The 17645-nt window shown below is 40.3% G+C and overlaps 1 protein-coding gene across 3 annotated transcripts in view; it reads left to right on the top strand.

The window, feature by feature from the left end:
- The window catches only part of AFG2A (AAA ATPase AFG2A), a 353318-nt gene that overhangs the window by 309734 nt on the left and 25939 nt on the right, over positions 1-17645 (top strand). The window contains exon 16 of one of the 3 annotated variants that reach the window (XM_077861116.1): positions 10262-14297. The exons of 1 other annotated variant lie outside the window; for it this stretch is intronic. In XM_077861116.1, the coding sequence (XP_077717242.1) occupies positions 10262-10438 (177 nt within the window). In that variant the 3' untranslated portion in view covers positions 10439-14297. Of the gene's footprint in view, positions 1-10261; positions 14298-17645 lie in introns of those variants that run through there. One more of the 3 variants, XM_077861118.1, reaches the window with a different exon arrangement.

Genomic DNA, 17645 nt, shown 5'->3' with positions numbered 1-17645 from the left:
TTAAGACTGAGTATAGGGTGGGTGAAATGGGTGAAGGTGGTCAAAAGGTACAAACTTCCAGTTAAGAAATAAATATGTCGGGATCCCTGGGTGGCGCAGCGGTTTGGCGCCTGCCTTTGGCCCAGGGCGCGATCCTGGAGACCCAGGATCAAATCCCGTGTGGGGCTCCCAGTGCATGGAGCCTGCTTCTCCCTCTGCCTGTGTCTCTGCCTCTCTCTCTCTCTCTCTGTGCGACTATCATAAATAAATAAAAATTAAAAAAAAAAAGAAATAAATATGTCCTGGAGATGTAACATACAATATAGCATATTGTATATTTGAAAATCACTAGGAGCATAGATCTTCAAAATCCTCATCACAAGGAAAAAAATGTGGGACTGTGTAGTGATGATAGATGTTATATTGTGATCATTTCACAATATATACATATATTGAATCATTATGTTGTACACATGAAATTAATATAATGCTGTATGTCAGGTATAGCTAAAAATAAATAAATAAATAAAGACTGGCTATAAAGAGGGAAAAGATTCTAACTCCCAAATACTCCACTTTGTGAATATTCAAAGATCCCAAGCTAGACAAAAATCAAAAAAAGGCCACCCAGGGTATCTGTGAGGCAACAGAGTTTCAAAGGAGGCATTTTTATGTTTGTGTTGGTGGGGCAACATGTGGGGGCTAGCAGTGAAGATGGCTGGCAGGTAAGGGACCACAGGGTGTGGTTTAACACTGCTGTCTACACCGTCCCCACCCCATCCCAGCCACCATCTCCCTATCTCTGGCAACACTGGAGGGAGAATCCAACCCTCCAGACTTAGAGGAGAATCCTACAGCAAGCTGACCCTTTGCTGGATATCGTGTCCCAAAAACATTCCCTGCCCTGCTCTTCTCTTTGCCTGGGACCAACCTCAAGCTCTCCCATACCTGGATGCTTTTACCCAATTCTGGTGCTTCTTCCAGCTTTCTGGCTATAGCTTGGTCAGCAGCCTTACAAGATTCATAAATACATACCTCAACTTAGGATGACCCATTGTTCTGAAGACATTTTTACTTTTTTTTTAGTCCATAGTAGGCAATTATTTGGCTGCAGTTGTCACAGCAGGACTGTGTGTGTGTGTGTGTGTGTGTGTGTGTGTGTGTGTGTGTGTGTGTGTTTAAGGCAAAAACTAATTTATATCACTGTTCAGAGATTACTTCAGCAGGAGGTCCCAAGGGAGGGACAGGTCAAGGGACATGCTAACCTGGTACATTTGAGGAGTAGAACAAAGACTAAAGAGCCTTTGTGGGACTTCTAATCTAGTGAGGGAGAGAGACATTTACCACAAATAACTCTGTATCTTTGCTGACAATTGTAATATGATAGAACAGTACAAGTTGCTACCAGACCATAAAACAGGTGATTCTAAAGCAATCAGGCCTGGGGAATTAGTGAAGTTGCCTTCAGGAATGCCTACCAATGGAAACATTTACCATGAACCTTAAAGAGTAAATAGATTAGCCAGTACTTTGCACACCTTGTTCTATGAAAGCATTTTGTTTTCTTCCCTACTAGATTCCCCTGGGTACCTTCTACCCGGTACCTTCTAGGTGGTCAATAAAAACTTCTTGAATAGAGGAATGACTAGGGGTTCCCAATGTGTTTGCCCTGTCATCCCTCTCCTTACCTACCCCGTGGTTCCTGCTTTCTCCATTCCCGTACCAGTTGGTATGTTCTTTTCAAAACTAAAAATACTCTTTTTTTTTTTTCAATCTTGTATGGTTCAGTTGTTAGAAACATTTAAAGTTCCCCTAAGTGCAGATGGTTGTAGAAGCAGTAATAATGAAAACTCCAGATCTTTCCTGCCCCAAAGCCCTGTGGAACGATGGATTCCTTTGTAAATTTTTAAGAAGTAAACACTAGTGTGGTGTTCTCCATGCAGATAATAATGAAATGTTGCACACTTGATGTACAACTGCTTCAGGTATGTATTTTAGAGACCTCAGAATAACTTTAAAACCGTAAAATTAAGCCACCAAGGGGTTTTTCCACCTTCTTTAATGTCATTAGGCTTTAGTGTTTAATTTCTTTCGACTTGCTACTATGTATGGCATTCTAAACAGTGTAACCCTAACAGAATCCCAGTCAGATTGATCATCATCAAGCGTATTTCGCAGACAATCCAAGGGAATCTAGCCCAAGGACAATAGTTAGGTAATTCCTTAAAATGTGAGATCACCCCCACCCCCATCATTTTGTTTTCTTCACTACTAGATTCCCCTGGGTACCTTCCAGGTGGTCAATAAAAACTTCTTGAATAGAGGGGCAGCGGTTTAGCGCCTGCCTGCCTTTCAGCCCAGGACCTGACTGACCCTGGAGCGTCGGGATCGAGTCCCACCTCGGGCTCCCTGCATGGAGCCTGCTTCTCCCTCTCCCTCTGCCTGTGTCTCTGCCCCTTTTTCTCACTGTGTCTCTCATGAATGAATAAATAGAATCTTTTTAAAAAAAAAGAAATACTACTTCCAGACAGTAGGGAAACTTGTTTAAAAAAAAAAAAAAAAAAAAAAAACCTTCTTGAATAGAGGAAGGACTAGGGGTTCCCAGTGTGTTCGGCTCTCGCCCCTCTCCTTCCCTCTCCTTCCCTCCCGCGTGGCTCCTGCTGTCTCCATTCCCATACCAGTTGGTTTGTGCTTTTCAGAGCTAAAAATACACGGTGGTAAAGTGCCCGGTGCGGGCCGCCCGCTCCTCCGGGCCTCCGCTCTAGCCCCCGCGCAGCCACCCTGCAGCCCAGTTGCGCGCAACAGGTCGCAGGTGCTCCACGCAGAAGACGCCGTGAACAAAGCCTCTCTTGAAAATACCTAAGGCGCTTAAAAGCGCTGCAGCCCATTTCTCTTGGCGGATTCTTTAAAGCTACTTAGTACACTCGAAACCCAAGCCGAAAAGCACATTTAGGCCTCCCGGGAAGCGCGCTTTCTTCTCCCAGCAGCGGAGCAGCGGCGGCCTGTGCGTGGGCTCGTGCAGCGGCCCGGGCGGGGCGCCCCCCGCGGACGCTCCTCCCGCGGACGCTCCTCCCGCGGACCGCTGCCGCCTGGCCTGCCCGGGCCCGGCCTGGAGCCCGCGAAACCAGGTGCAGGCTCCGGCCACCCCCAGATCACCTCAGCGAGGGGGCTAGGGCCCGGGGACCGCTGCGGTGGACGCGGGTCATCTCAGCGAGGGGGTCAGGGCCCCGGGGACTGCTGCCTTAGAATCTCAGCCTGCCTGTGGGGAGTGAACCCAGGAGTTCTACTGGGGCAGCAAGCTTTTTTCCCAACCTTACATGCCGCCTGTGGGTTCGTGTTCCAGATGTCCTGCTCCTAAACTGGTTACAGTCAAAAGAAGGGCCTTACCTGGAAATGGAAGCAACTATACCTAAATTAATACATGAAAAAATAAATAAAAATAAATTAATATGTGGGTTCCTAATCTGTCACTGCCCCAGAAAAGAAGATGGTGCTACTGCTAAACTGGAAAAAAACAAAGGCAGGGTTATAGCACAGGAGGATGAATACCCAAAGAAGTGCCCAACACTTTCAGGTTTTCCTTCCTACTGATTAGTTTTGGTGAAGTCTTTGCCTTGACTGTTTATCACATCATTATTTTTTAAAATTCCTACTGCCTACTTAGAAACCATGTGGGTTTTAATTTTTGCAATCCGCCTGTTTCTCTTTTACTAAGCTGAGCCACCTGTTTAAACTCTTCTTGTCTGGTGGATTGGGGGAAAGAACCGTAGGCTATGTGTAAGAGGTTTCATTTTTTTTTTCCACAGTGAAGTAAGACATTGTTCTTATTCTTCATGGCATTCAGAATTCTGCACAATTGCCTCTTTTGCCCTTTTGCATTTAAAAGTGAGGTAATTAGATTTCCCAAGGTTCAATGGTCAAGAGCCTTCTCATCCTGGGAAGTTGCTTCCCCACCCCACCCCACCCCCCCAAGTGGAGTTGTCTCAGTAATCCAGTTATTGCTGTATTGTTGCTGTAAAGGCACTACTTATTCAGAGGGCAAGCATAGCATGAAAATTCATGTTTATATGTCCTCTTTTACTGCTGAGTTACTTTTTTCCTGCATTGAAAACAATTACTATTTTCCTCAGTTTTGAAGATTTCTAAACATTTTCATTAAAAATCTTTTCCTACCTTTTAGGAACTCATTTCAAATATGCCTAAATCTTTCATATAGGAGTTCCTGCTTATTTTATGTTGTTTTTCAGATAATCTGATAGCTCTGTTATTATTGCAGAATAAATGTAAAGAGAATTTGTGACATGTTGGTACCAAATAAATGGGTTTCATCGCCACTGAATGTGTCTTAGTTTATCTCTGACAGTGAAATCTTAGGCCCACTCTGCTAGTCTTTTGTCTCATTTTCTCAAACAAATAATATTGTCACTTTTGCAGCAAGGCATACATATATCTTAAAAGTTTGGTTATTGATTTTTTAGTCAAAACTGAAAAAGAACACAGACTACAGACACTCAGTTTTACAGAGCCAGCCAAAACGGTGTTGCTTTTCTAGCCTAATGGCGAAAGCAACCTTAGAGGTAGTTGACTGATAATTCATTTAAATGATCTAGTCTGCACCCTATGGGGAAAGAGGAGGACATGGTGAACGGATTAGGGGAAAGCTTCCAAGAGTCTTTTTGCCAAAGATGTTAAGGCATTCAGGTGCCAAGAGGTTTCTTTCTAAACAGGTTGGTTTAACATTCCAGACAGTCTGTGTTTCATAGTCATCTATCCTACACATCTTCTCATGAGGTTCTTCTGTGGTCTCATGGGAGAAATTCAACTGAATTCCCCCACCACTCAACAGTCCCAGACCACATGTGGTTTTGAATGTGATGCTAGCAGAGTGATGAGTTGTGTGGGCCCTGGATACACCATAGAGAGGTCACACATATACATACACACACTTACCTCATTAGGTTGTCTCACAAACCTTAGAGATAGATGGTAATGAGAAAGGCCCTACTTTAAATTGAAAGCCCTTCTCAGTTTCTATAGAACACAATCCTCAATAGAGAGAATTTGGCAAATTTATCTAAAAAGCCCTCACCTTTTCAAAGTTTGATAACAGAAAAGAAAATCCCTCAGTAGTTCATGGATACCACGGTAGTTTCATCAAATGGGACAACAGATCACTATTTGTACTTTTTTTTTTTTGTCCCCAAGCTTCCATTTCAGTCCTCTAACCTGATATGTATTGCTACATTATCAGTAAATTTTCAGGGCTATTTCTCAGTGACAGTGCAGTTTTCCCCATGACAACCCAGCAAAAAAGTTCCTGTCCACATGTAACAAATGTTGATGCCTGAGGAAGCAACCCTCAAAATAACACAGGCATACTTGTATTCTTGATAACATTTCTAATTTATATTACTTCGAAGGAAAGAACTAGGTTCAAAGTAGTGCCCCAGACTGAAATATTGCTTCAGATAACATACATCATAGCGTTAAACAATGTTTGTTACTGATGTTACCATCCCAGAAACTTAAGTATAACTGACAAAAGTGTAGGCTATATGAAGCATAAGTAAAAATATTATAGGATATGGACCAAATATGAAAAACATGCACATACTGTGCACTTTTTGGAAACTCGTTTATAGTTTAAGGAACTATTTGGTTCTATTCTACAAATATGCATTGACCATTGGCATCTCCAGAGCACAAGTGTGTGCTGTGGTTGCTGCCCTTTGGCCATATTAGACAGACTGGTCCTTCCCCAGTCTCTTTTTTCTGCCTTCCCCTCTCTTCTCTACTCTGGAATAGGAGAGAGCCAAAGAAAAAAAGGATATGCAGTAGGCAAAAGCAATATTGTGCCCTGATTAAATTGTTTGGTATGGTTAATACCTCCCAGAGTGTGTGCTGAAGATCCTCGAAAAATAGCCACCTATTTTTAGGTGTTCTGCCAAAACCAGGGCAATAGGAAGAGGTCTGTGGGAACCCCAGGGTTGAAGACAATTAAGCAGATTACCATTGCCAGCCTTCGCAAAAATCTTTAAAACTCTACTGTGCAGTGTGGGCAGCAGAGTCTGTGCACTGTTACCTAAAATTTATTTGATCATGAAATACTTCTTCCTCTGAAAAGATATTAATATGTCAAGGGCGATGCTGGCATGGGCCCTGAGAGCAAGCAGGAAAGCTGCACTTTTCTTGGGAAGTATAAGTGACCCCAGAGCAAATAGAAACCAGCCATGAAATGAACCTCCTAAGAATACTTCCATTATCAGGCCTACCTTTTTATTTGGGTTAGGAGAGAAGATCCAGTAATCCAATTAATGATTTTTCCTTTTGGGATTTCTAAGAAGCCCTTTCATGAGGAAAAAATAAAAACAAAGGAACCTTTAGGAATTATTCTCTGTCAGCTGCTTACGCATCAGCTGCTTGTGAATTGGGGTTAGAGCTTTAGAGAGGACTGTCATGGACTAGGCTTCACTGTCAGTAGGGCCTGCATGACTTCTGAAAACTATCATTGTTCTTTTTAGTGACATTTTGATGACAGAACCACTCTTCTCTCTTTTTTTAATTCCCCATCCTGGCTCCTTAGGCTAAATCAATACCATCTCTGGTCTCTCCCTCCCCACCTTGCTGTTTCTTTGCTCACTTTATCCCTCCTGCCCAGCATGCCTTCTTCTGTCCTGTATACATACCAAAATTCTGTCCTTCCCACTGTGGTTCATGAAGCAGTAATTTCTCTCTTGCTCTCCATACCAAAGCACTTTCCTGTTAGCCGTGCTTTGCAGTACCTCTAACACCATGTCACACGTGGCTGTCAGTTGATATCCACTCCCCCCCCACACACTGGCTGGGGAACACCAGACGACAGATAACCCTGTCTTGAACATCTCTGGATCCTCTCCCTAGCCTCCTCCAGCAGTTGTACAGAGTAGCTACAAAGTGGATGCTGACTGATGGTTAGTGATTTGTAGCGTCCTACTTCCTCTCACCTCCTGGTTGCGCATTGCTAAAGCAAATATGATAGGAAAATAGAAGTGGAACAAAGTATTGCCTAATGGACCGGTTCTTCATGGCATCCCTTAAAAATAATATGAAACAGGAAAACATTTATTGAGGCAAGTGTTGAATTCAGACAGTCCTGCTGCTGCTCCGAAAGTGGAAACGACTATTGTCCTTCTTCTGTGCAGAGGAAGACACCTCCATACGAGGTGCTTGAAAGCATCAGTATTCAGTGTTCTCCTGGTCATTGTCTCTCAAAGATTCTAAGGGCCATCTCTGTCTAACTCAAACATTTCTCAGTGCTCTCGTCAAAACCCTGTCCAAGTTTCCTATACCTCACAATTTTGTAGTTCTCCAAATTAGGTGGAATTGTTCATTAAGGGTCAGGCCAGCACTAAATATAGTAGGGCAATTACTCTTGAATGTTAACATATGCTAGAGGCTCTAAGTTACAAATGTCTAGCTTTCAAGTGGCTGTTACTGCTCTGACCGCATCTCACCACCAGTGCCCCCTCTGGCACTGCCCTGAAAGCTACCACAGAAAGGCAAAAATTAATGTATAACTTCGGAAAATCTGTAGACAAAAGATGTGAAGGAAAGAAAGTTGATGCGCAAAGAGGAATTACGCAAGGTTGCTGACCCCAAGGACAGCCTTCAGGGCCTCAGTGACCTGTCACTCCCCACTACCTACGTTTCTCTATCCTGCCTTATTAGGCCACCTGAGATTCCAGGAACTAGAGGTGTATAACCATTTCTTCTCCCAGTTTGATTACTGTGTATTGAGAGAGGAAGCCCATAAGACTGTTGGTCACTTTCTCAGATGTACCAGCACTATGAGCTACCCACCATCTGGCCATGTGAACCAAATTCCAAGAATTTGGAAAGGGTCCGGGCAGCCTTGCAGTCACCTCCCCTTTCCTCAACCTAACCTCCCCACACCCCCCACCATCACCTTACACATGCTTATCTGACCACTCCATTTGCCATGCTCCCATCAGATTTTGCACACTATTAGTGGGACCACTGCATTGTACAAAATTGGTGGCGGGGGGGGGGCAGTGTTCACAAAGCAATTAATTAGCACAGTCATTAGTAATTATCTAGCATGTGTGGTAGATACTAAGTAAATGTTTCTAGGCATTGTGTGCTAGGTCTGGTATTCTCTGAGATAAGTCTCAGTTATGAAGGGCATTGGCCCAGGGCTGGTGACTACTCCACTTAGCCTGGGGAAGGATCCACATAAGGGAAACATTCCCTATACTATCTCAGAGGAAGAGCTAAAAGTCCACCAGCCAGCAGGAAAAAACTCAGTCCTTTTTGCCTCTTCAGTGATTCTTCTTCAAACTTCTCAGCCTTGCAACCATTGCTTCAAATTCTTGCAGATAACAGGGGCGCCTGGGTGACTCAGTGGGTTAAGCATCTGCCTTCAGCTCACGTCATGATCCCTGATCTCGATGGAGCCCCAGGCGTCGGGCTCCCTGCTCAGCGGGGAGTCTGCTTCTCCCTCTGCCTCTCCCCCACTTGTGTGGGCTCTCTCTCTCTCTCTCTCTCTCTCTAATAACTAGATAAAGTATCTTTTTAAAAAAATTCTTGGAGATGACAGAAGTGCTGCTCAGATGGAGGAAAGGAGAGGGTTGAGGCTTGGTCCCTTTACCTCCCTTCGTGGAGGTCCTCAAGCTCCCTTTGGAACAGAGTGGAACCATTGGATAGCCAGCTTACCGTGCTGGGCATTTCATGTGCTTTTACTATGCTTATTAATTATTACATCCTGTTTTCAAAATAACTCTTTTTACACCAGAATACATGATAAAGTCGTTTTCACAAATCCCTGAAAGTTTTGTTCTTTCCTTCCCCAAGTTGGTAACCACTCTTTTTGGAAAAGCATTAACATGCGTAACTACTGTAGTCAACTTCAGCACTCATTAATGAAGCCCAGAACTAATAGCTACATTGTCGTAATTTGACAAAGCCATCTAAATCTATGCATGTTTTTTGAAAGCTCCCTAAACATGCTGCTAAATCCCCTAAAAAGCTACTAAACTGCTTTGGCAGCCATTAGCCCAGCATAAGCAGAGGAACTCTTTTCAGTAAGTGAACAAACAGAGAAAATATGCTGAATGGCCGGACAAATGTGTTTCAGCTGGCCCTTTCATTTACCGATATAAAGGTGCAGTCAGTATCAATCACTGTTTTCCCTGTTGCCCTGAAAATCACAATATCTCTTTTCATCCCACAAGCTCTTTTCACCACAGTAATGTGTCTTTAGAGTGACACTGGCATCAGCCTGCTTCCGCTGTCTGAAGTCCAGAGAGCTTAAAAACACATTTCAGGATTCAAGACTTGAACCTTCCTCCCCTTCCGTTTTCCTACCGCCCACTCTGTCTCCCCACCCCACCCCCCCACGGCCACTGCACCCCCTCCCCAGATTCTTCTCAGCTCTTCCAGTTTTCCTCACTGAGTAAACAAAATTCACTTCTCTGTTCTAATGCAGCTCTCCAAAGTAAACGGAGAAAACCTCTATCTGCTATTCCCAAGATTTAAGAACTCATTCAAGAGATGCACCTAAAGAAATGCTTTTACATGTCGGTAATACATCAAAGGTCGAGAGGAATGTGGAAATCCTCGGCCGGCCGTGACAAGGTGTGCGATGAGCAGGACCTCACTGTATATCAGAGTAGCTCCTTCCTCTGCCCTCACCCCCTTACCACTCAGTTCCTACCTGTCCCCACCGCACAAACACACTCCCCTTCTGTCGTCTCCTATTAGAAGAACGTGCCTGCACGTGTGCTCCGCCTTTCCAGTTGTGAGCTTCCTGAGAACAAATGCCATATCTTATATATCTTTCTGCTGCTCCTGATTCTGAATACTTAATACAGTGTTTTGGAATGAAGGTGATTACTTTTTATCCTTTTCTTTTTAAAGACTGTATTCATTTATTCATTAGAGACACAATGAGAGAGAGAGAGAGAGGCAGAGACACAGGCAGAGGGAGAAGCAGGCTCCATGCAGGGAGCCCGACGTGGGACTCGATCCCAGGACTCCAGGATCAGGCCCTGGACCAAAGGCAGGCGCCAAACCGCTGAGCCACCCAGGGATCCCCACTTTTTATCCTTTTGAAAGCTGAACCGGAATAACAGTGGAGTTGGATGTTAGCAGGGTGCTTATAGTTGTAGAGAAGTTGCCACAGATGAATATTTGAAATATAACATTTCTAAAAAAAAGCCAGCATTCATTGTTTTTTCTCTCCCTTGTTTGGTATGTTTGTTTTTATTTGTTTGTTTTGCCTCAGATTATAGCTGTCTGTAGAGAGGCAGCCCTTCTGGCCCTAGAAGAAGACATTCAAGCCAACTCCATCACGAGAAGACATTTCACTCGAGCCTTGAGCGCTGTGACACCCAGAATTTCTAAATCACTCAGACGTTTCTATGAAGAGTATCAAGAAAAGAGCGGGCTACATACACTCTGAGAAAGAATACCTATTCAAGATGCTAAAATGCTTTCTGAAGAAAACTTGTTTCTTTTTTTAAAAATTCTGTCTTGAGAGTGTCCCAAAAAAAAATCCTTCAGAAGCAAAAGGTCTGAAATATGTTGACTGGAACTGAGAGGCTTCAGTGTTTAAAGACATTTTAAATCATATGGATACAATGAAAATATCCATGAAAATCTTTGAACATGAGTTTAAATCAGTTTTATCTGGAAATGTGTGCTGAGTTTTAAAAAGCAAACTTTAGCTTTTTCATTTTTGACCTAGTTTATTCATCCCATGAAATGCTTTCCTTACTCCAGAATGTTTCACTGCATTCCTAAATGCACAGCCTGTGAGCATCAGTTTTATACATTTATAAAAAATGCATGTGTATTATTAGTCCTCATAGTGAGAAATATTTATGGATCTTTATTTTTAAAGGCCAGCCAGGTTTATATGGCATTGTTTCCAAATATGTATTTATTCTCATTATAATTCACACCTACATTTTTGCTTTGGCCTTCTTAATCTATACTTATGGCAGTAAAAAAAAGAATTAAGAGTTATTTCACGTAATGCTCTTTGCAAATTTAAAAAATTGGAAATATAATCCCAGTCGAGGCCTAGAGCAGTAGACTTGCTTTATTTTGTTTCATAAAATATTATAAATAAATTGTATGTTCATGTTTTCCTTTGCACATGTTTTCAGGTTACCAGTAAACTCTCAGTTCAAAGATAAACCAAATTGTACTCTTAATATTGTCTTATGCTGTATTCAAAATATGTATACTTGTGCTCTTAATTATTTATCTTTAGGATTTCTTGACACTTTAATATTCCATAAATATCTTTGAAAAACTGTCAGAAATTGATTCCCTGACTTCCAGTTAAGAAGGTGGCAGTGGAAAGAATGTGCACTGAGACATGCTCACTGTAGATCTTTGAAAATTTCCAGAAAGACAAGTCAGGCGAGAAATACCTGATTATCACAATAATGGGACTATACAGTTTTGTGGTGGTAGATATTCTGAAGTCACGTCTCAGATATCCTTGGACTATCAAAAAAAGATTTGCAAGGCATTTTTTTCCCAGACTACATTGGTTTATTAGTATATACATAAAACCACTCAGGGGACAGAGAGTATTACCACTACTTAGAGCTCTGCTGTCAAATATAATAGACACTAGTCACATATGGCTATTTAAGTTTAAATTTTAATGAGTTAAAATTAAATAATATTAAACATTTAGTTCACCAGACATGTTAGCCACATTTCAAGTGATCAGTAGCCACATGTGACAAGTGTCTGGCCATGTGGACAGAATAGGTTGTGGAACGTTTTCTGCTGATTTAGAATATAAGGCTTACATAACGAAATAAATAGGACCTCAAAATTACTTATATGCTTCCCATTTTCCCTTTAGTTATTAGAGGACCATACCTTCTTCCCTCTAAGTGCTAAGGGCACAGAAAATAAGAGAAAAACCTTATCCCCAAACGCGTGGACAGAAAAACATTTAAATTCTCACTGCCAATAAAATAACAACCAGAACAGTAAGCTTGAACTGACACAGGCTTTCAGGCTGGAGGCTGGGTGGTGGGGAGGAAGGGGGCAAACTCAATCAGGAGGAGTTCGGATGTTAATGACCACTCAGACCCTTCAACCCACATGACATAGAAGTTCTAACTGAGCCTCATATGTCATGCCCAGATCATTTAAAAGATCAGCACCTTCGGTGTAAGGCCAAATTAAAAGAATTCCTCCTGCTGACCGGAGAGATCATAAGGAGCCTTTCTTGACTTGGTCTTTGCTGTGGTTTGAAAAGAAAAGAACAAAAAAAAAAAAAAAAAAAAAAATGTTTTAAAAAAAGAAAAGAGCCAGCTCCTCTGAGAATTCTATGAGCTTACCTTACCTCTGGGTTTGAATTCACACCACCTTTCTGATACAGAAGCTTGAAACCTGAAAATTAACATGAAAATATGGATCCACACTAGAAATATCCTTGGGATGACTAGCAGTTCCAATAGTTGGAGAAATATAGCCTCACCCAGGCCACAGACGATTCCAACGATTCCAACAGCTAAAACCCTGCTCACAGAGTTCATAATCCCAAAGGATGTGGAGCAGTGGAGCTTCACACTCTGGTGCTAGAGCATAAATTGCAGCTACTTCAGAAAGCAACTAGCATATCTAGTTATGTTGAAGACCCTATAATCTCAGAGTTCTCAGTGTGTATCTCAGAGCAAGTTGTTTTCAATGAGGTAATGTTTAAGAAAATCATAGCACCATTATTTGTAAATAGTAAGAAACTGGAAACAACCTACCCATCAGAGAATGGATTTCTATAGGATACTCATACACATACAATGCAATACTTATGGCAACAAAAAAGTAATTAGAGCTACAGGGAAAACATGAATTTCAAAAACGAACATTTCAGAAGAATACTTATGCCATTTAGAGTTTAGGGCATGCAAGATAATTATGTTGTTTATGGGAACACGTGTAGTAGAAGACTACATGAAGGGAAATGAAAAGCATCAAATACTGGGGAGAATTTTCTCAGGGGAGAAAAGTTGAAATGTCATATCTTAAACGGGGTGGGTGATGCAAATGCAGGTGTTGATTGTAATACAGTCTACATGTTTTTATGCCTAAGTATTTCATAATAACGTTTAGAAGATCAGCCTTAAACTGACAAGTTATGTGCAAAGGGCAAAATGCATCTCTAGCCCTATTCCACATTCTAACCAGCATCATTCCATCCAATTCCTGGACCTCCGATGCAATGCGCAATACCTACCACTGCCTGTGTGTCTGAAAATCAGAAGTACCACTAGTATGGGAAAAAAAAAATGCAAGAAGGCAAAATTAATTAATTGATTGATATCAGGCTTTCGGGACCCAGGAAACGAGAGAAATTTGTTGGTGAGAGTTAGTGGTTAGGTGATACAGGTCTTTTGGCGGGGGTGGGAGAAATTAAATCTGGAGTCAGACATCTGTTTCCATGGCACTGGGATCGTGCAAGGGGCAGGAAGCTAAGAATTTAAAAAGATTTTAGAGCATTACATCTTTAATCTATTACAAACCAATTATTTTTTTATATCTTTAGATAGCTAATTATTACCATCAAAAAGGCAAATGATCTTTCTTTATTTGTAATTTGTGCCCTTTTTATAACAATATCAGTTAAATCTGAGTCATGGAAAGGAACAGGTCAGGTGTCACTAATAACAATGTACCTGCATGAGGACTTCATCTGCATGAGGACTTTACTTCTGATTCCTGAGTCCCATGTGTATGGATTTAAAATACTGTGTGATCCTATTATTTGGGTTTGTTTGTGATTGAATTACACAGTATAGTTCATGGAAAATTTAAGTTCAGCAAGAAGAGAAAATGTCCAGCTTCCCGTCTTAAGAAAACAATTTGCTTTACTGGCATCTGGTCAAATGTTTGTCGTTGGTCCAGATTCTCTTCAGGGTTTCAGGATACTCACATTGACGCTTTTTTTTTTTTTTTTCCCAGTGCTCCAAGAGGTTTAAGTTTGAATAGTGAAATTAGTGTTTCTGTCTAACAAAAAAATTTAGAAGAATGGCTTCCAACTTTTTACTCCTTTATGACCAAGAAAGTGTATTTATAAGGTTAACTCTGACTTCTGCCCTCCCTTGCTTGAAAAATGTTTAGTTCTATGTTATTTCTAATGTATAAGACAGGTTTTTAAAATAATGTATGGGTTTTCCACTTTGGAAAAATAAGTACTGAATTTATAGAAAAACCAAACTTGAGTGTATGTTTAATTTATCTTAATCAAGAGACGGCTACAGAAAAGTTGCTATAAAGAGAGAATCAAGTTATTTCCCTGGCCTGTTGTTACTTAAATTTCTGAATGTTAGAGTTCGTTTTGTCATGTTTCCCTGAGTCCTTCCGTTAAACCTGAGCACACACCAAAGCACCCTTTGAAATTATATATGGGTTGAATTAGCCGTATTTTTTCAAGTATAGTCCACATAGAAATTCTAATGCTCCAAATTGATTTGCTTTCCTTCCTTCAGTTTTCATTTTAACAGTTGTGTGCATGGTTAGGCTTTTTACCTAATGTCTATGTCAGATATATCCCAGTAGCCTATATCTTTCAGGACTCACTTTTGGGTAAAAGAATTCATTCTAGCAAATCTCGGCAAAAGAGATATTACAAGGTTTTAAACGGGTTACGAAATTACTGGGAAATTTGTAGACTCCTCTTTCAAGACCTTGTGGTAAACATTTCTGGAAAGATGGTTAAGATGATGCACTTAACACACCACACACAACAAAACCAAAGGAAATGAAAAGAAAGAAAAATAGAGTTCATCTATGCTGAAATCAGGGAACAGATAAACCCCAGGTAAAGTATTTCAAAGGTTATGCATCAAGTACAACATATTGTGAACCAACTTAAAAAGCTGGTTGATTCCATGAACTCCAGGAAGTTCAACACATCCTCTGATTCAGAGCACATACTATGTGATAGGATATGCTTGGTTTTAAGACACCATCAATTTTAAGACTATTAACTTAAAAACATCCTTTTGGGGGAAAAAATACTGTGATTTTAATATTAATAATATTACATCCTGATTTCAAAAACCTCAAACTGTGAAAAATATTTGGGATGCCCATGTGGCTCAATCAGTTAAGCATCCAACTTTTGGTTTCAGCTCAGGTCATGATCTCAGGGCCCAGGGACCAAATGCAGGATCGAATGAGGGTTCTCTCTCTCTGTCCCTCTCCCTCTGTCCCTACCCCCATTCACACATGCTCTCTCAAATAAATAAATGTCTTTTTTTTTTAAATGTGAAATATAGTCATACTAAATCAGTCGAATACAGTGAAATGGGAAATGACATGTAATAATGTGTTGATATATTTGTCATAAACCCACAGCAATTTAAATACTAATTGCGCCGACATAATCGTAAACAATAATAAAAATTTTGACAGGTAAAAGGAGCATCAAGGACATGGAGCACAGATTATCTGGGACCAAGAATAATCACAGATTAATATATCCCAGAGGGAAATAGCAACAGGGGAACGATGCCAAAAATCTGGGGGGAAAGGTTGGCAGTGGGGAAAAAACAAAGCACTGAAAGATAAAGCTAGAGTACATTAGGAGGGACATTTTCTGAGGAAAAAGGAAAAAAGTTTAGAATACAACTGCTTCGAAATTTCAAAAGTTAAAAATATAGGCAATATGATTTGGGATATAATAAAATATTTGAATATGATGCAAAAAAAGAAACAGAGCCAATGAGATTTATTTATAATTTATTCCCCAAATATACTCCCACAGGTACAAAATGGCATATTATTTACCATTTAATGGTGAAGTATTCATTATAGACTTACTTGTTATAATAGCAAAATATTAGAACAATTCAAGTATCTATCAATAGAGTTTATTTAAATAAATTATAGTATATCCATACAATGGAACATTATAGAGCTGTAAAATAAAAAGAAGCTCTTTATAAATTGACGTAATAATTATCTCCAAGATACAGAGAATCTAAATAACTTACAGCAGATAAATATGCTTAAAATCTGCAGAGAATGCACATTATTTTATTCTCACATTTATAATCTTATAAATTACATAATAGTGTGTATACATACACACAAAATATTTGCAAATACAGAAATGGTGCAGAATATGCCCTCTAATCACCACGTAATAAAACTAAAACTGACAAGGGGTGCCTGGGTGGCTCAACTGGTTAAGCATCTTCCTTTGGCTCAGGTCATGATCCCAGGGTCCTGGAATCGAGCCCCTGAATCAGTCTCCCTGCTCAGTGGGGAGTCTGCTTCTCCTCACTCTGCCCCTCCCCCTGCTCCTGCTCTTTCTGTCTCTCAAATAAATAAATAAAATCTTTAAAACAACAACAACAACTAGAGGTGTCTGGGTGGCTCAGTCGGTTAAGTGTCTGCCTTTGGCTCAGGTCATGATCTCAGGATCCTGAGATGATAGAGCACTGTGTTGGGCTCCCTGCACAGTGACAAATCTGCTTCTCCCTCTTCCTCTCCCTCTGTGATCTCTCTCTATCTCTCAAATAAATAAATAAAATCTTTAAAAAAAAAAAAAAGGCAACTAAAACTGAGAAATGTAGAAATAACAAAAACCCAACTATTTGGAAGTTCAGAATTCATCTTGAAATGATTCCTTAATCAAAGAGGAAATCAAAATAGTAGAATATCTGGAAAATAATGAAAATACTATATATCAAAATCTATGGAATTCAATTAACACTACACAGAAGATAATTTATAGACCTAAACACTTTCATTAGTAGAATAAGATTAACCTAATTAAGAAATCTCAAAAAATTATCATAAATAACTCCAAAAGTAACCTTAGGAAAATATAAATGTAAAAGCTGAAATTAACAAAAAAAAACAACAGAAATGATTGATCTAATAGCCTATTCTTTGAAGAACAAAATTCAAAACATTAATATTTTTGTGGTAGACAGAATGATCCCACACACACAAATATACACACAAAGACATCCACATTCTAGTCCCCAGAGACTGTGAATATAATATGTTACCTTTAATGCCAAAAAAACTTTACAGATGATTAAGTTAAACATCTCAAGATGAGAGTACCCCGGATTTTCTGTATAGGCCCAACATAATCATAAAGTCCCTCATAAGGAGGAAAAGAAGGAGACAAAAGAATCAGGATCAGAGACAGAGAGGTCAGAGAGAGAAATCTGAAGGTGCTACGCTGCTGGCTTTGAAGATAGAAGAAGGGACCACGAGCCAGGGAATGCAGGCAGCCTCTGGAAGCTAGAAAAGACAAGGAAAAGGATTCTCTGCAAGCTCCAGAGCAGCCCCACCAATACCTTGATTTTAGTCCCATTTCATAGACCTATTGCAGACTTCTGACCTGCAGAACTGTTACAGAATAAGTTTGTGTTGTTTTAAGCCACTGTGATAATATATTACAGCAGCAAGAATAAACTAATATGCTTTTCGGCTTGCTTTTTGAAAGATAACAAGGCCACAAATACATAAAATTGAGGGGAAAAGAAATCATATTTATGAATGAAATAAAAAATCAAGAATTCTGTATAATCGTGCCAATGAATGTGAAAACCCTGGTGAAATTGTTGATTTTCATATAGCTACCTCTCAAAAATCCTTTTTTATTTCCTCTCAAA

The sequence above is a fragment of the Canis aureus genome, chromosome 20, assembly GCF_053574225.1.
Source record: "Canis aureus isolate CA01 chromosome 20, VMU_Caureus_v.1.0, whole genome shotgun sequence".
Classification (NCBI taxonomy): Eukaryota; Metazoa; Chordata; class Mammalia; order Carnivora; family Canidae; genus Canis; species Canis aureus.
This window is presented reverse-complemented; position numbering and strand designations above follow the sequence as displayed.